This window comes from Amblyomma americanum, chromosome 1 (genome assembly GCF_052857255.1).
Source record: "Amblyomma americanum isolate KBUSLIRL-KWMA chromosome 1, ASM5285725v1, whole genome shotgun sequence".
Taxonomy (NCBI): Eukaryota; Metazoa; Arthropoda; class Arachnida; order Ixodida; family Ixodidae; genus Amblyomma; species Amblyomma americanum.
The window spans coordinates 254,253,561-254,273,074 of record NC_135497.1 but is presented as its reverse complement, the minus strand read 5'-3'; the positions used below and the strand labels follow the sequence as shown (position 1 = coordinate 254,273,074).

The 19,514-nt window shown below is 46.5% G+C and overlaps 1 protein-coding gene across 1 annotated transcript; it reads left to right on the top strand.

Annotated features, from left to right (window-relative positions):
- The first annotated feature begins 13,667 nt into the window (after positions 1-13,667).
- LOC144096629 (uncharacterized) lies at positions 13,668-16,328 on the top strand. The gene is made up of 3 exons (XM_077629455.1): positions 13,668-13,866; positions 14,719-14,790; positions 15,225-16,328. The coding sequence occupies exons 1-3, from the start codon at positions 13,797-13,799 to the stop codon at positions 15,920-15,922; spliced, it is 840 nt and encodes a 279-aa protein (XP_077485581.1). The 5' UTR covers positions 13,668-13,796; the 3' UTR covers positions 15,923-16,328.
- Positions 16,329-19,514: the final 3,186 nt, after the last annotated feature.

The window sequence follows — 19,514 nt, the reverse complement described above, 5'->3', positions numbered from 1 at the left end:
TTTCTTTGTGAGCACAGATACTCTCTTTGTGCTTTTACGGGTATTTTTTCCAATAAACCTTTGTTGAAAAAGAGACCACTCTAACTGAAAGCGGAGGTTTTATAAGCTAGAAAAGACCAAAAGAGTTAATACAAGTGTTGCCATCACCGGCTGATTACGCCAATAAGTTGCATTCGTGACACCGAATTTTTTGCGGGGATCCTAAATGCTGTTAACCGTTTACTTCAAGACCAGAAAACGGTGCTTCTCTCTTCAGCGTGCATACTCTGATTTCTGGGGCGGGGAAATTTGGAATTCATTTTGCTCAGGCATGAGTCTTTTTCCTTCCCTCAAGGTGCGGTTCAGGTGTCCATCTGGAAATGAGACAATGGCTGTCTTTCGTTTCCGCAAAGCCAGTTTTACCTCGTTGTGAGGCTCACGCAGCGATGGCGTAGAGGTAGAGCTTCCGCCTAGCGTGCAAGAGGACCGGAATTCGAATCCTGGTGCCGTGCAATTCTCCACCGGGTTGAAGAAAAAAATTCCGCATGTCGATGGATTTGCATAAGTAGGCCCGGGGTACGGCCTGGTCTCGGTGACCAGAACCGACAACGCACTCCCTCATCTGAACAGGATTTAGTCACACTACTGGTGTAGTACTTGGTCACAACCTTCTTTGAATAAACCAATTAACCCTCGGCCCTCAATCCCCAGCGGCTGCGAAGCAACTGACCATGGAGGCGGTCAGACCTGTGACAGAGCGGAGGGTGCTAAGAACCTGTGGCTCCGGACAGGCGGCCATGGGAATCAGAACCTGGTAACGTTTAACGCTAGAATTTTATCCAGTGAGGCTAGCCTAGCAGTGGTGTTCGAGGAACTAGCGGGAATTAAATAATAAGTCATACGGCTTAGTGAAGTTAGGAGGACAGGTGAGGCGTATACTGTACTAAAGGACGGGCACATAATGTGCAATCGCGAATTAGCGGATAGACTTGAAATAGGTGTGGGATTCCTCATTAATCACGATATAGCCGGCAACGTAGAGGAGCTCTGTATATATAGTATTAGTGAGGGGGTAGCAGCTATTGTAATTAGACTCAATAGTAGGTACAAGCTGACGGGGCGCAGACCTACGTACCTTGATCCAGCCCTGATGACCGGAACGTGGAAAGCTTCTGGGAATACGTGGAATCGGCAATGAACTAAGTAAAATCACACTACACTGTACTGATGGGCGACTTCAATGCGAAGATGGGCAAGAAGCAGGCTGGCGACCATGCGGTAAGGGACTATGGGATAGATTCTAGGAATAGCAGAGGCGAGTTATTAGTTCAATTCGCAGATAGGAAAATTTACGTATCATGAATATCTTCTTCCGCAAGAGAACAGGAAGTGGTCCTGGAAGTGCCCCAATGGCGAGAATGAAAATGAAACCGACTTCTTACTATGCCTCAACCTGGAATTGTTCAGGATGTGGCCGTCCTCGGAAAGGTGAGCTGTAGCGACCACAGAAGGGTAAGGTCTCGAATTAGCTTAGTCTTGAAGAGGGAACGGAAGAAGCTAGTGAAGAGCAAGTCCATTAATGAGTTAGCGGTAAGAGGTAAGAGGGAAAATACAGAAATTCAGGATATGGCTGCAGAACAGACATTCGGCTTTAACTGAGGAATACGATCTTGATGCTCATACAGTGAACTATAATCTGACAGCTATCATTACGGAGTGCGCAGTAGAAGTAGGCGGTAGGGCGGCTCGACTGAATAATGACAAGCTATCTCAGGAGACAAATATCTCATTAAGAAACGTGAAAGCATGAGGGTGTTAACCCTACCGAAAGAATAGAACTGGCAGAGCTATCGAAGTTAATGAATAAGTTCTAAGGGGGAGCGGGGTTTCCGACATAAGGAAGTTTAATATGGAGAGAATGGAGCATGCTGTCAGGAACGGAAATAGCCTACAAGCGGTGAAGAGGAAACTAGGGATAGGTAAAAACCAGATGTATGCGCTATGAGACAAGGAGGGCAATGTCATTACCAATATGAATACGATAGTTCAAGTAGCTGAAGTGTTCTACACAAGTCTGTACAGTAGCCAAAGTAATCAGAACGTTAATGAGATAGACAGTAGCGCACAGCAATGTGCCATCCCGCCAGTAGCGAAAGAGGAAGTAAAGAAAGACTTAAGAGTAATGGAAAGGGGAAAAGCAGCTGATGAGGATAAGTTAACAGCATATCTCTTGAAGGACGGCGGGGAGATCGTGCTAGCAAAACTAACCACCCTATATACGCAATGCCTTATGACCTCTACTGTACCGCAAGCTTGGAAGAACGCAGATATTATCTTAATTCATTAAAAAGGAGACGCCAAGGAATTGAAATATTACAGAGCGACCAGTTTACTATCCGTTTCATACAAGGTATTTACTGAGGTAATCGCTAATAGAGACAGGGCAACCTTAGACTTTAATCAAAAAAATGATCAGCCATGCTTTCGTAAAGGATACTATTCCACAATAGATCACATTCATCCTATCAATCAGGTGATAGAGAAATGCGCCGAATATAACCAACCCCTATATATAGCCTTCATTTATTACGAGAAAGCATTCGACTCAGTGGAAGCCTCAGCAGTCATACAGGCATTGCGTAATCAGAGTGCTGAAGAGCCTTATGTTAAAATACTGGAAGATGTGTATAGCAACTGCACAGCTACCATAGTCCTCGATAGAGTCAGCAATAAAATTCGAATAAGGAAGGGCGTCAGGCAAGGAGACACGATCTCGCCAATTCTATTCACCGCCTGTTTACAGGAGGTATTCCGAGGCATGAATTGGGAACAGTTGAGAATAAAAGCAAATGGAGAATACCTAAATAATCTGCGATTCGCTGATGACATTGCCTTGCTTAGTCACTCAGGAGGTGAACTGCAAATCATGATCAATGAGTTAGACAGGCAGAGCAGAACGATGGGTCTAATGATTGGCATGCATAAAACCAAAGTAACGTTCAACAGTCTAGCTAGGGAACAGCAGTTCACAATTGGCAGCGAGGGGCTGGGAGTGGTAAATGAATAAGGAATACGCCTACTAAGGGCAGGTAGTAGCAGCTGATCCGGATCAGGAGAGAGAAATATCAAGAAGGATAAGAATGAGGTGGAGCGCTTATGGCAGTTTCTCTCAGATCATGAATGGCATTTTACCAATATTCCTTAAGAGAAAAGTGTACATCATCTGTATCTTACCAGTACTCACTTACGGGCAGAAACGTGGAGGCTAACGAAAAGGGTTCAGCTTAAGGACAACGCAGGGAGCCATGGAAAGAAAAATGATAGGTTTAACGTTAAGCGACCGGAAGCGAGCAGATTGGGTGAGAGAACAAATGCCGGTTAATGACATCCTAGTCGAAATGAAGACGAAGAAATGGGCTTGGGCAGGGAATGTAATGCGAAAGCAAGATAACCGCTGGTACTTAAGGGTAACGGAGTTGATTCCAAGAGGAAGTAAGCGTAGCAGGGGGCGGCAGAACGTTAGGTGGGCGGATGAGATTAGGAAGTTGCAGGCATAGGGTGGATGCGGCTGGCGAAGGACAGGGTTAATTGGTGAGACATGGTCTGAGAGGTTGTGGAGTTCACAGTCCTTTCCGCAAACTCGTTGGTCTTGTGTTCGCAAGGAAGGCCGCTCGGAAGTCGCCAACAAGGAGACCCGTCACGTCCCGGCCTCCACTGCTTGCGGCGGACGTCCTTGTTTACTCCGCGTCGTCACGGGCCCAACCTGCGGGAAAAAACCCTAACCAGATACAGCTGTGGACATGTGTGCATTGTAAAGGGGTTGCCGAGCCTTCGAGAATGAAGGAAAAACTGCTGGGTAGGAGCCGAGTGATCATGAAACCCATTATTCCCGTAACGACTGTCTTCTTCTCTTTTGATGGGTTCAGTGAACAACCTGAGAGATCGTCTCGTCTCCATATGTTTGTCGCGTGTGCGAGGGAGAAAGCAGATTGCAATGTCAGAAAAGTAGTAACGGCTGTGCCATGGGTACTGTGGGAAAGGGTGGTCGCGTTTGTGCTGTTTGTGTATTTGATTGCAACCTCTCCTTTCCAAAACGTTTAATAAGTACCCTTTCCCCAATCTGTGATTAGTTGGCGGAAACCTTATTTTCCTTTCTATAACCACTGATTGGTGAGGTGAGTCGCGTGTAATCTTATTGGTTGCAGTCCCCGCTAAGGGCGGAGACAGAGGGTTTAAAAACAAGCGCTCTGGGTTGAACGAGGGTTGAATTCGTCTTATCAACGGTTTAGTCATGTAAATAGTTTTCTCCTTGCTTTCTTTCTTCTTGTTTTATTTATGTTGTAAATAAATTGTTAACCTTCTCTTTTCTTCGAGTAACGTGAATGTTTGCGAGTTACAACCACCGGGTCATCAAGAAACCCCGATTTCATCATCAACATGGTGTTTCCTCTCATTTCCACCTGAAGGGGATTGCAATTAGCGCAGTCTGAAGAGAGGAAACTCAACTGGCGCATTCGATGGCAATCTAGCTGCCAAAGATGAGTTGTCTTACCAGCCGGTGCTGACACTATGCGCACTGACAGTGACAGCAGATCTAGCTAGAGATTTAGGGCTGCTGGTAACACCGGAAACACACGCACTGATAGAGCACTCTGAAAGGCCGCAGCTAGTAGAAGAAAATGTGAGCTCAGATTTGGAAGAGCATTTCGACATTTCCCCCGATTCATATCGCGATAAACCCGGGGCCTTAGTAGAGCTTCAGGCAGATCCGGAAGCCTCAAAGGTTCCTGCAGCAGATTGGGACTTAACAGGAGCAGCTGGAACGAGTTTCTCCTTTTGCCGCGTGCACATTGCGGATTGAATTAACCGCATTGTGCCCTCGTGCGTGCGTGTTTGTGGACTGATTGAACAGCCGATCATACATGTGCGCGTGTGTGTAATTTTGTTGTTTCAGGAAAGTGTGGCTGGACTTCTATGTCACACTGACAGCACGTTTCTGCGTTACATTCTTGGTTGGGAGGCGTGGAGTTCGCTTACCTTTCCGCGAACTGGTCGGTCTCGTGTTCGCAAAGAAGGCCACAGCAGTGGGGTCGGAAGTCGCCAACAAAGGGTCCCATCCCGTCTCGGCCTCCCCTGCTTGCTGGCGGGCGTCCTTGTAAACACAAGACAAGCGAGTTTGCTGAAAGGTCAGGGAACTCCACAGAGGCCTTTGCCCTGCAGTGGGTGTAGTCAGCCGATGATGATGATGAGGCTGGAGCATCCACCGGCAATCGGAGCGAAGGCTCGTGATCAGGGGACTCGGCTGTTGAACCGAAGGACCCGGATTCGAATGCAGCTGCGGCGGCCGTGTTTCCATGCAGCAGAAACGGAAGAGGCGCCTGAGTGCTGCGCGATGTTGCAATTATTCTGGGTTCCTCCACTACGGCACCTCTTTCTTCTTTCACTGCCACCTTCCGTCCTTCCCTCGGGCGCGGTTGAGGTGTCCGCCACCCGCCGCGATGGCTCAGTGGTTAGCGCGCTCGGCTACTGATCCGGAGTTTGCGGGTTCCAACCCGACCGCGGCGGCCGCGTCTCGATGGAGGCGAAACGCCAAACGGACGCAGCACCCGTGCTGTCTTGCGTGTCTTCTTGTGTCCGTGTTCGACAGCGCTGGGGTCTTTCGGCGCCCCGCAGAAATGACGACCTTCCTAGTCATAGTTGCGATACCTGCAATTGCACCGCGGTGAAAAGAGGTCGGCATGGAGAGGCCAGATGTCACAAAATAAAAAAAAATGAAGCCGTCAAGCACACAACGCGCAGGCTGCTAGGAATGGGAGGGATTGGAAAAAAACAGAATTTTGAAAAAAAAAGCTATTTTTCAGGTTTTTCCCCAAGGCATCAAAATCGGGAAAACCCAGGCACTGTCGCCTGCCAATCAGTAGAAACGTCTTGAAAATTAACGTGCTCAGCTATAAAACCCTGCGAAGCGGTTGTGTCAAAAGAATCAGAATAGTTCCGAGCTAGCGTGGCATTCTTCATTTATTAAAATTAGTTTTGGCACCAATTAGCGATGGTGTAATTTTATAACACAGGCTAAACAACTGATACGCTTTAGTATGCTGTGTCCTTGCATTGTCCCTTTTGCATTGCGTTCGTCTCGAGCGGGGACCTAATACCGTAAGCACTGCAGTGCTTACGGTATTAGGTACAGCACAGCATGCTCTACTGTTTTGCACTGTTTCCTTTTAAATATGGAAACGTGGGTATGTATGCATGGCAATAATTTTGAAGTTAATTTTTGCCGCAGCTACGGATAAGATTGTGATCAATGTAGTCGCTGTGTGCAGCTTTATTATGCGTACATCAAGTTTACCTCTTCCTTTATTTTATATGTAGAAAAGCACCTCGCTAATGACAAAAACGTAGTATATACGGATGCGGCCCTACATCCGTGGACAGAAACTCTAAAGAACACAGAGTTGCGGCAGTGGTGGTGAACCACAAAGGTGACATGATCACCTGCGCAACACTGAGAGGCTGTAGGCTATCCGAGTGGGAAGAAGCCGCCGTAGCTCTAGCGGTAGCGGAAGGGGAAGAGGCCGCCGTAGCTCTAGCGGTAGCGGAAGGGTATCGTAGGAACGAGTCACTCACAATAATAATAATAATTGGTTTTTGGTGGAAAGGAAATGGCGCAGTATCTGTCTCATATATCGTTGGACACCTGAACCGCGCCGCAAGGGAAGGAATAAAAGAGGGAGTGAAAGAAGAGAGGAACAAATAGGTCCGTAGTGGAGGGCTCCGGAATAATTTCGACCACCTGGGGATCTTTAACGTGCACTGACATCGCACAGCACACGGGCGCCTTAGCGTTTTTCCTCCATAAAAACGCAGCCGCCGCGGTCGGGTTCGAACCCGGGAACTCCGGATCAGTAGTCGAGCGCCCTAACCACTGAGCCACCGCGGCGGGGCCACTCACAATTCTCACGGACTCAAAAACGGCATGCAGACACTGCACCGCAAGTAGAGTCAGAAAATGGGCGCTGCGCATAATACTCCAAGCAGGGCCCCCGAGCACACAAATACAACATAAGATTTTCTGGGTACCGAGACACGCCGGAGTGAAGGGAACCAGAGGGCCGATGATCTAGCTCGCGAGCTTACTAGCCGAGCGGATACATCAACGGACTCGGAACCCACCACGACGGTGGAGCCAACGTTCGCAGAGATACCGAATTATCACAAAGGCAGGAGAATAACGTATCTCCCGCCACACCCACTCTTAACACAGCACGAAGCAGTCGGCTGGCGAAGACTGCAGACACGAACCTTCCACAACTTACACACACACACCACAAAATGTATCCGAACCAATGCGCATACACATGCACGTGGTGCCGGGCAACCCCCACTTTATGCCACATCGCATGGGAATGCAAGAACAACTTCTCCTTCCATAACTTAAAAGAGCCCAATGCGAAACAGTGGGAGGGTCTGCTCACCAGCAGCGAGCTGTCGGTCCAAAGAAGACTAGTGCAGCACGCATGCGAGGCGGCACGGCTCAGTGGGGCCCTGGAACAAGGGAACCAACCACCGGATCAACCGGGACTTCAGCCCAAGGGATGAAGACATCCGGAAGCCGCTAACACCTCTGCTTAATAGAGCAATAAAAGTTTTTCCTCCTCTTCCTCCTACCTGTTCCCAAAAGAGAAATAAGATTGAAATACTTTTTGGCATTTTCAACAACATAGCGCTTACTTGTTTTTTATTATCAGTGTACGACTCATACCGCTGATTGTCGAGCATGGTGGCATTAGATGCGAAAAGTGCTATTGGCAACGTGAATTGCGAACTATGCCTTGTTATGCGCCTTTCGTTGAAGAAGATGTCACTAGTAGGAAGTAATTATCACCAAATCTGTCAGGTCTATCTGTTACGCAAAGCGTATGCCGATACGCAACATAGAAAGAATGATATTCATTTTTTCATTTTTTATAGACGATTTTTGATTAAAGCATTGCTTTATTGCGTGACGCTCTCCACGCACACGTTGGTCGAGCTGTCAGTAAGCAACGAGATGCTGAGCGCCGAACTGATTTTTTTCTTCCACCTGTGTCATCACCCGGACGTAGTAAGCTTCCAAAACAAGCCCGTCCAGCGAATGCCTTGACAGCGGCACAAATGCGGGCCTTAGAAGCTCGAAAGCTTCCCGCCAGTATTTGCTATCTGTGAGCGGCAGAAGTGCTCCACTAAAGTATATCGCTCGTGCCAGGCCTTCATCAATCTTGTTTTCAAACTCCGGTGTTACTCTCTGAAGGAATGTTTCCATGGAAACATTCTGAGTAGCTAGTCCTCCAGCCTCTTTCTGGTGCGTCATGCTGTTATTTTTTGATGATAGACTCCCCGACGTCACAACTTCCGGACCGCATGCAGCCAGATGAACTTTCCGAAGCTTTTCTTGTACCGAAGCCCTACTTGTACCGATTGTGCTAAGTATCTAATGTCCGATGGATATTTCCCAGACCTTTGCAATGTGGCTTCTCAAGCGCGTTGCATTCGGAAACCCGTACTTGGCCCAGAATACCTTCACACCGCTGGACCTTACCGCTGTCTATTACGTCAAAAGTTCGCCCAAATGTTCGAAAGAAGTCTCATCATGATTGTGACGGCAAGGAATTCAAGACCGATTCCGCACGCCGACACGGCAGTCCAGGAGAAATCAGGGCACCTCAAGACTCAAAACTCGCTTCGCTGTTGCCGGACCGCTCTCACAAAGCGCGCATTAGCACGCGTTAACGTCACCGGACGCCGCCATTTGCGATTACAGGTGCCAAATCAGCAATACTAAATGGACTAAAACATCAAATTTGCAGTTAAGACGTTTGAAATAAAAAAGCGGTTGTATTATAGGAGTTAACGACTGGAAAGCGCGCAGAAAAAATCATCGGTGTTGAAAATACAGTTGAGCCTACTGTATTAAGCATGTTTCTGGGGTTTTTACATATTTCCAATATTTCCGAAAAAAAACTTTTTTTCCTTGTTTTCTTCCGGGGCTGGAAATTTCCGGAAGTTTTATATCCCTACGCGCCGGCATCGTAGCGTAGCGTCGTTCGCGGCAGTGAGCGGCGGCGGCCTCGCCGACGGAGCGAGTCTCGACCGCAGCGCCATTAGTTCGCGCGACCGCCAACGGGGACACAACCGTTTGGGGCAGGTAGGCTGGAAGCGCTGCTGTTTGGTAGAAAAAAAAATTGACGTCATCTCTGGTTGGGGGAAACACGTTTTCCTTAGATTTTTTTTATTCCCCCGATTTTCAGAGTGCGCGCGCCTGCTTCTGTCCGGAATGGCGGCAGTGTCCCAATGAGGGTCAACATCAACCTGATCGCTGTGATCGTGACTCGCATCACGACGATCCTGATCATTATGGACGTTTCAGCGTCTGCTGAAAGGTCTTCACTTAGCGGAAGAACGTGCTGCAGCATATTAGAAATGCCCAAAAGTTGGAGACGGAAGGAGCATTCCGTAAGTGCGATCAGTGCAGCAGCGGGCTGCAACGCGGGAAACTTTGCTTCATCACTGCTGCATAGTACACCAATTCCCTGCCGAAAATCTGCAACTTCACTCTGGGAACGACAAAGGTAATTCTGTATCGTGCATGAATTTGAAAGCAGTCAGCCGCTGTGACGTCTCTCAATGTTTTTTTTCTCGCTGTGTTGGTAGGGAGAGGGTTTCGTTCTTGAGCAAGTTTATGCGAATGCGAAGCAAATTTTCCCGCCGCGCGCATATGTGTGTGCAACGGGTGAATTTGTAGCTTTTTCTGCGAGCTTCTCATATTTCTTATTTATCCGTGCTTTGTGCTGTGCTCCTTTTGTGGCTTGTGTAGAGCGCGCTCGAACGGCGGGCTCTGTTGTGCACTTTGTGACAATCGCCGCCCCACTTGGCGTACCATACAGCCTTTAAAGATATGAGGTTGACCACGATCAGAGTTGCATGGAAATGTGCACGCACGACAAGCCATAGGCCACTTGTAAATTACGCAGGTGCACTCCGGCCACTGGGTGCCAACAGACAGATGTGGTCGACTTCGCGTGGCACTGCATGCATGTACAGTCCTGGAGAATGCTCGACAAAACCCCTATTAGTTTTTGTTAGCGCTGACATTTCGTGCGGGAGTTTCAATTTCCGGTCCGTACCTGTTTAACATGACGTTTTGAAGGACATATTCGAAATTAAGGGTCTCTGGAGGACGACTGCGACGACAGTGTTCGATCGATGGACGCGTACTTTGGCAATAGCTGACGCTATACACAGGTTTTTGATTGGACTGTCGTGCTAGAAAACAAAACGGCTTGTTTCACTAACCCGCGCACAAATATTGCGCGGCATTATTTGCCACAGTCCGTTGCGGGCATATTTACGATCGGTTTGCTAGCTGGCCTAACAAGCAGTAGAAAGCGGGGATCACACAATGGAAAGCCGCGGCCTCGATCCGAGCGTAATACCTTGCGAACTCTTTTAGAGCGAGCTGTAAATAAATCTATACAGATGCGTAACTCTGAAGCCGGTGATGTGCCTTCTTGGATCAAGCTTTTGCGTCCTCTAGTATTTCGTTCTGTTTTTCTTTTGCGCGGATTTCCTTTCGGCAATATTAAGCGCCCTAATTGTTTGAGTCGATTTCGAGAAGCTCTAATAATAAGACAGCTGCACGCGAAAAAGCTTACTTGCGCGATCAAGAAGCACATGTTCGTCGTTGCATATTGCTGTGGAAAACCCTGTTTAGAATCCGCAGCCAGAGTTGCTTGTCCGGCGCGATCAAGTCGAGTTTTTCAAAATATGAAACACGGCAATGTTTGCTTATGGCTGGTCACTGTTGCCGACATTAACGTACCTAAGCTCTGGAAGAATTGCCATTATTGCTAGTACACAGTCCGCACCCGGTAGATATATCCCGCGCATCAAAATGCATATGCAAGCCCTGATCATATCTGATCTGGACTGTAACAGGAAAAAAAAAGTCATGTCTCTAACAAAGGCCCATGCCTTCACTATCTTCAGGTGCACCTGTCCGCAAGCCAATGACTATAACATATTGCATTCTGTAACCTAATTGCACACTTCTGCGAGAAAGTGGCTGTTATTTAGGTAGCAAATAGGACCAGCTAGCACACACGCGTTCCAATATATATTCAGGTGACTGCAACAGAAGCACAGCTCGAGTATCATAAACGTTTGGGATTGAGACGCATTGGGCATTTGAAGATGTACTGAGCAATTTTGAAAAAAAAATGCGCCGTATATTCTCCAAGGTGCAAAGTTTCAACTTCTAAGCATGCACAAGTGCGGACAGTGTACTGGAAATAACAGTGCACATAATCCGTAATGTTTTTTTTTTCAACAACGACGCTTGATGAGCAGAGGAGCATTTCTCATTTGACATTGATATTGAGTAGTTCAATTTTAACACCCGTGTGCGTAATATTTTGTACAGTATATTTTTGCACAATTTACAGAGTTGCATGAATGGAAAGCACAGGAGGAAGAGATTCAGCCCGGTATGCAAGTTCGTAATATCTACATGTTAAAAAAGGCTTACCGACAGAAGTACAAAGACCTTCTACAACTGTCAGGATGGCTAGACCAAGTGCAGGCAACAAGACTCTTGCGATGTAAAGTCAAGGAAGCTGCAAGGGTGGTAAGACATGCTTCTATTTATGATCATTACAAGAGAAGAGGTATACTGTCGAGGTCTTTTACCAGAGTACACATTGTGGGCACGATACCAGCATTGCACACCTGAGTACAGGTTTCCTCATTTGGCTGCACTTTCTGTACTACAGTTCACAAAAGTGCCGTGCTAGAGCAGCGCCAGTTCATGTGGCGCGAGTGTAGCCTAACACTATAATACTCCCGTTGCAGTGGCCAAATCGAGTGCAAAAGTGCAGAAATGTTTTTCTGCTGTGACAATGCGTTGGTGTTTGTCACGTGGTTTGAAATATGCGCGTAAGTGTGCTGGTTGTACTCAGCACTGTGCATATGTTCGAACAGGCGCATCTCGTGGAGCGGCCATTAAATTTGTTAATTCCAAAGGTGATGAAAAATTTGACACTGTCCTTTCCGTCGCGTTGCCTAGTGGCACGGGATGACCATCACCGAGTGAACGGGTACTTGAGAGAGGCAGCAAACTTGGTATTCAAGAAGTTATTTAGACTGTCGCTCGAGACTACCTTTGACAGTTTATACGGGTGGCTCTGGCTGCTGCCGTTCTATCCACATCTGCAGTTCTCTGCCACAGATTACTGCAGAAAATAGTTGCCTGATAACTTGGGTTTATTTGAACTCAATAACTCGTGTTCACTTTCGGCAGATGGTGCGACAGAGTGACTATCAGAGACTGACTGACAGGCAAAGGTTTCCTCTGACAGTGACCACAAAGCCAGTCGCTACTGTAAGCGGAGGTGCGGATGATGTCGCAGCGAGTCATCACAAACGTTGCGATCATCCACATATTAATGATCTCACCATCTGCCTCTTATAATGATGATGAAAACGCTTATTCAAAGCCACACCGATTTAGATTAAGGGAAGGCTGATCGGGTCTGTTGTCCGGGACACCGTTGGTAAAAGCCGCTGCCCGTGCTCTGGCGACGAGGGCTCGTTGTTCCTCGAGGTCGGAGTTGGACATCGCCGCCTCCCCGCCCTCCCACGTTGGCTAATTTATTATATCGATACTGTTGTTTTCCTGACAAACCCATAACATATGGTATAACTTTGCCTTCTGTCCATAATATTTGCACTGTGCCGAAAAAGACTCGGGCTCAATGGCGTGAAGCGTAGCTGGATTATTAAAAAACATAGTATGTAGCCTTTGAAGGTGATATTCTTCTGATTTACTAAGACACTTAGCGGGCCTCGGGAGTGTCTGCCTTTTAAGGCGCAAATGCTGTAATATCTGTGAATATGTTGTTTAAGGAGAGGGGAGCCTGACGGCTCAAAAAGCAGGCGTAGTGAAGCTTTCCGCTTCAATATCTGCAGGGTTTGCGCGTCATTTGGAACCGAATTTAGTTCCGTATCTGCGCATACAACGAGCAATAATACAGTTGTGAATATCACCGAAGCTAGATAAATATATAATGTCTTGTGTGGGCGCCTTTACTGTCGTTTCGAAGAAAGGAAGACGTTTAACAAACGAAAAAATGCCTACTATTATGTGCGTGGCAGTATATAAGGCTATCTATGGAAACCGCCAGTTGCTCGAGCACAAACGTAGCCAGAGAGATGCAGCTCTACGCTTTCAACCAGGGTTAACCAGAGCTAAACTACCAGCAATTTTTTTTACCCACCGAGGTGTTTCACTAGTTAGAATGCACGCCTGCTCAAGCCCAGGACGCAGCGTGCAATCCCGCTGCGGCGGCCGCGTTTCGATCGAGGTGAAATTCAAAAGTCCCCCTCCACTACGGAGGCTCTCCGTTCCTTCATTCTCCCCCACCTTCTTCGCCTATCTGATCTTCTCCTTCAACTTTTCTTTCACGGTATTAAACGGACACCGCAGAGAAACTAATGGTGTCTTCGACTGGTCGCTCCCGCGATCCGGTTTGGATCTGGCAGAGTGAGAGCCGCTCTCGCTCCGAGCGCATAGCGAGACTGGTCAAGCCGAATGGTCTGCGAATTCTTAGAGCGGAAGCGCAGGAGGCAGAAGGGGGCCGTCCCTTCCGGAACCCCGCCGCGGCACCGCTGGTGTCAACACTCAACAGTAGCCGCACGTGGTCGCACTCAGTCTGCGTCGCAGTCGCCGCTTCTGCTTCACGTGTACCTGTCGCTACTTCGGCTGTCAGTCTCCGGCAAAAATGAGCGCCCCATGGGACCATTCTGGATATACTTCACCAGCCGAAGTCGTGTTGACTACAATGATCGACGGTAAGTCGGGCCTTATTTCTCTTCCGGACGAACAACGCGCTTCCGCGCCTTTTCGCAGCGGCGTTGTTTTGAGGGCTGTGGAAGTTTCTAGCGACGTACGACGCCGAAAGCAGCATTGTGGTTCTTTCCTAATATCGTGCGCGTTGGCGTGCGATTTCTAGTGTAAAAAAAAAATGGACAATAACTTTTGCTATGGTGTGACTGTTTCCAACTTTGCGTTTTTTCCTTCCCTCGTGCTCCGTGCGTACGCACTGCACATTTTGTAGCAGCTCACGGAGGACGCTTGTGCACGTCTATTCCTAGCCTTACCATCTTCAGACAAACTTCAGTGCAATCTGTCTGCCCGGGAATGAATAATGGTCTTTGGTCGGCCGTTGGAATAAGCCTTCACCAATAACACTACTGGCGCGGCAGATAATTTTCTTCACGTGGCCAGCAGAAATGCGTAATCAACGTATGAAGTCCGTGTTCATAACACCCGTGTCAACTGCATGTCTAGCAACCTGCACTTACCTCGCGTGTCGCTACACAGCACACTCCCCGGGGTTTCAGCAGTGTGTGTCTGCGTGAAGCCTCTGAGTAAAAAGCGTAACTGGGTTGGCGGACACCTGAATCGTTCTGCGAGTAAACGGTGACGTCTACCTGCAAAACTGAGGCAGTTATGCGCCTTTCTTTTTCTCAAAAACAGCGCAAAGTTTAGACCCCTTTCATTTTGAGGAAAGGAAGGCCGTATAACTGGCTATCTGTGTCAGTGTGCCTAAAGAAATTAACGTGCTTTCGCGCAATATTTTGGGCTTGACAATGCTAAACTGCCAGTCATTTTTTTTTTATTTTGATGTTTTCTCTATGCAGAGGAGGAAGACCATACAATGCCTGAAGTTATGGACTCTTCAAAGAAGCCGAACGAAACTGCGGTGTCAATTGGTTAGTTCAGATACTAACTTTCCTGAATGCATGTTAATACCATAGCAATTCAGATGCAGTTGGCAAACCTGAGTTAGCTACCCTGCATGCATCAAATCAATTCGTCTTTCTTCCACTGTTATGCTTTAATGGTGAAGCTGCATGCTTATTTTTATGTACCCACAAAGAGGATGCCTTCATTTTACCTGGTGTGGTGAATATGCCTGAAAAAAAAATGAATGTAGAGAGCATGTATGCAATAATATATATCTGTTTGGTCATGCTTGAAAGTTTCACCTAGAGTTAAACAACATACATAAAAAAGGTCTTAATAAAGATAAATTTCCAGGTATAATGTATATTTAAACCAAATAAACAACACTCAAACTTAATTGTGAGACTGAATTCAAAAATGCCTAGAGAAGCTTGTTTCACCTATTTCTTTTCAAACGCAGCTTCATGGGATGAACGCCAAACAAAGCTGCTTCTGGACTACTATGCACGCTATGCCAGAGACGTGGGCCCACTCAAGAAATTTCGCAGCAAGCGAGCTATGTTCGAGCAAATTGCCTGCGATATGTTCGGCATTCTCGGCATTCATCGCACTGCTGTGCAGTGCGAAACACGCTTCAAGACAGTGTCAAAGCGGAAGAGGAACGAAGAGAAGCACAATAATACATCAGGAAATTCCCGCTGCCGCGTGGAATATGAGCAAGAGTTTGATGCCATAAAGGCTATAGATGACAGCTTGGAGCCGGAAGTCTTGCGCGGTGTGGACACCGTGAGGTATAAGAAAGCGTCGACTTGTAAAGCAAGTCCTCGACCATCAACCAGCGCAGACGTCCAGGAAAACTCGGAGTTCAGTGGTGATACCCTGTCTTTGATATCATCAGGGGGAGACTGTTCATTTGAAGCCGGTACAGATTCGCAGGACGAAGAGCCCAAGAAAAAAAGAGCCGACCGGAGGTTGCGCCCAAGCAACTCTAGAATGCAACACCTGCAGTTGTTCTTTGACGAAATGAACAAACTGCACAGGGAGAAAGAGAAAAAAAAGGAAGATAGAGAACAAAGGAAGGAGCAAAGGCATCAGGAGCTGCTAAAATCTCATTCCGAGCATATGGCACTTTTGAAAACTCTAGCAGAAAAGGAGTAGCATCCAGAACTTAGTTTGAGGTGTACAGCCCCTGTCAAAAGAATATACCCCAAGGGGTTTGCTTTTAAGCTATTCAGTTGGGATCCCTAGCGCATTATTTGAGGAGACTGGCCTCCCTAACGCCGAGCGAGAAGCTGTATAACACTAGACAACACTCCCCGTGGCAGACTAAAACTCCAAGAACAAACTACGGATTACAAATGATTGCCTTCCAGTTGCCTAAACACCTAAACACGTTACATCATAAAAATATTGACATAATTAGTACGCCGATCCGTGACCTTTGTAAACATTTCCTGTGTTTCAAAAATTAGTCTGCTTTTATAATCTTTTCATTTTTCCTTTTTATTCAGTGTTTGCATCAAAAGTTTGTAGTACTAATTTTGTTATTGTGATACTGTTGCACAATATGTATTGTTTGTTCCGCTGATGCCTTTGTATATGTAGGGGCCGAGGGCTCGTCAAGCCTTGCTGGCTTTTTTCCTCGGCCCTTTTCATCGTTGTGATGAATAAATCTCTATTATTATTATTATTATTATCTAGCAGTCCAAAGCTTGGGAGGACTGAGGACATGAAGCCATACCTTTTTTTGAGAGGTTATGGTCACTGAGGATGCATACAGGATGCCTCACAAGCAAACCCCCTTGGGCCGAATACTTTTGACGGGAGGTACATCTCCCGTCAAAACTGATTCTAATTTATTTACACACTTTTTCTAGCATGCAATAAATGTCTGCTCTGATCTCATTTTTCATACAATCGAAGCATGTCATTTGTAAAACGATTTGACAAGTAGTAGTAGTAAATGGTTTATTAAAATAATAATAAAAAGGAAGGAAAAGATTTTCGCTAGCCCCGGCATCTGCCATCAATACTGAAGCACCCGAGCTGGGGCAGCGGAAGTAAAGGATAGCAGGCCGAATGGAGAAATTAAATGAAAGAGGTGAGGGGACAGGAAGAGAGGATAAGGAGAAGACTTAGTATATACAAAAACTATTTATACAATAATATGTACAGGTTGCATGCGTCGTGAGTTCATGATGAAGCAAACTTGACAAGAAGAAAAACATTTAATGTGCAATAAATGTTTCTACAACAAAAACTTGATCTCTGTGAATGCAGCTTATAGGTTCTCGGCCAAGGAATTTCTCTTCAATTCGCCCAATCGGCGAAGAGCGCCTTCGCTTTCGGACACAGGCTGTCGACTTGCCCTTACCTCTGCTAGGCTGAGCCTGTTGTGAAGGGCAGCATCAATTCTTCTTTCTTTTCTCTCATCATCTGTCAGCAAATCATTGACGTCAAAGTCACCTCCATCCAAGCATATGTTATGGAGCACACAGCATGCTACGACGAACTTTGTTATTTTGTCTACAGTTGTAAACTCAACGTAGCGAAGCTGCCGAAACCTTTGCTTCAGCATTCCAAAAGGATTTTCAATGATCACCCTTGTAGTTGCATGGCACTGGTTGTAATTAGTTTTGGCTGCTGTCATCGGCCCGTAGTGCTTGAATGGCGTCAACAAGTGCTCTCTAATGGGATAAGCGGCATCACCTAAAATGTGGAATTTGTTGACTTCGCACAGTGTAGGCAAGTCTTCGTGCACCGGAGACAGCCTCAACACTCGTGCATCATGCACTTTGCTTGGTGGCCCAGTAAACACATCCATGAATTTTCCTCTTGCATCGCATATTCCTTGCATAGTTATTGACACCTGATCATGTCTATTTATGTAAGTAGACCTGATCTTGTTGCTAGGGCACCGTATTGGTATGTAGGTCCCATCAATACATCCAATGACATTTGGAAAGCCTGCAAGCTGGAAAAGACGAGACAGCAACAGTTACAATGGGAAAGCCAGGACCTTCACCGTGGTTGGTCAATGAAACTGCGCAAGCATGGTGGTATAACTCTGTGGCAAATGGGGGAATTTAGTTACATGACAGCAGTGTGCAAGCTTAGGCAAAACCAACCGGTAACTAGTTTTTGCTTCTGAGCATTTTCTATTTGCCTCAGTTTTACATGTAAGAAAGGAGCATTCTTCAGCATGCTTAAGTCAAAAGCTAGAAAATTTAATGCATGAAATGCTTCAACATTTAAACATATGCATTGTTTACACTGCATTAAGCCCAAGGATCATGAACATGGCATTGGTGAAATCAGTTATTCAAAGTTTAACAGTAGGCTAAGAGGGATTTAAACACTCACTTTCCGGAAATCTTCAGCCAACCTGTCCTTATCTGATGAAAAGTGAATCACATTCGAAGCGATGTGGCACAGAAAATCCAGGACCCTATTTATGACCACTAGCTGGGTTGACTCTGCCATGTTGAACAGGACAGAACACTCTCGCATCGATGCCTTGTTGGCAGCATACCTGTTAAATAAATACAGTAATTATAATTTACCAAACCAGCAGTCACTATCAAACACACTTGCAGTTACATGATGAATAGAATTCATGATAATTTAGTAGAGCTATTCTGAGCAAGCCTTGCTACATTTATCGTCTTTAAAAATTTGTTCATAGCATGTCCTTGTGTGCCAAATAAAAACATGCTGGGATCTAATAAGAGGTATCATCGATTTCTTTTTCCTCAGCACTCTTTTCAAGTGCATACAATACAATAATTTTATAGAAGTAACCAAGGCTCAATTTTAGAACGCGTGCTGTAGAAAGAAAAAAAAAAGTGGAAACATGCTGAGGGAGCTTTGAGCTCAAGTCAAGCTGCCGTTCCTTCGGGCAGTTTTTACTCAGCAACCACCTCTTTGATGGAAATAAACTCTATTATTATTATACTATAATTAAGCACATATTCAACTGGAAGAAACTATAGCAAACGTGAGTACGACATGAAACCATTAGTGAGATTGCATATCTTGTTTTGCATCCACAAACAGTCACACAGCTCAGAAAAATTTTTCATCTATCACGCGCAGTATTCGCATCCCCACCAAACGTTTCTCATTTTCTTGGTGCTTAAAATGAAGCTCACCAGACAAAGGAAAGAATGTGTTCCTCTGGCGTCTTTGCCGGAGAACCGCCGTGGTGTCTATTCGACGGGAAACATTCAGATTCCTCGAACATCGCAATGAGGTCATAGCATGCCTGGCGTCTCAGGCGGAAATTCCTGCGGAACTGTAAAACATCATTACTCATCGGACCATACTCGCGCATAAACACTTACCTCTTCTCCGGAGTAGTGTTTCACCACTGTGCAGACATAGTCAGCAACCTTCGGCACACACAGTGGCACGCTGAAGATTTCTTTAAACATCGCCTTGTAGACAGCACTGTCGTCCTCGTCTGAGCTGCTGCTGGAATCGCTGTTGTTATGTGCTAGATGTGACAGCAACACAGACGGCATTCCAAGCGTAGTTAACCGGCGCCTCTTGGACATTTTTTTTGTTTCACACAGCGCGGCCCACGCAAAACACAACTCAGCAAGGACGCTACAAATGCGTGACTACACCAAAAGCCGACACTTGCTTCTGCCTACGAGTAGGGAACGCCGCGGTTAACTCGCACCGCTTCCGCGACGTAGCGGAAGTGGCTCTGTCACGTGAACACATCTCGGAGCCGCTCCGACTTTTT

What these genes read in the sequence shown, in the direction of transcription:
- LOC144096629 (XM_077629455.1), top strand. Translation starts at nt 13,797, where the DNA reads ATGAGCGCCCCATGGGACCATTCTGGATATACTTCACCAGCCGAAGTC. An exon ending in GTTGACTACAATGATCGACG is followed by an intron (nt 13,867 to 14,718) that starts GTAAGTCGGGCC and finishes TTCTCTATGCAG; the next exon opens with AGGAGGAAGACCATACAATG. An exon ending in CGAAACTGCGGTGTCAATTG is followed by an intron (nt 14,791 to 15,224) that starts GTTAGTTCAGAT and finishes TTTCAAACGCAG; the next exon opens with CTTCATGGGATGAACGCCAA.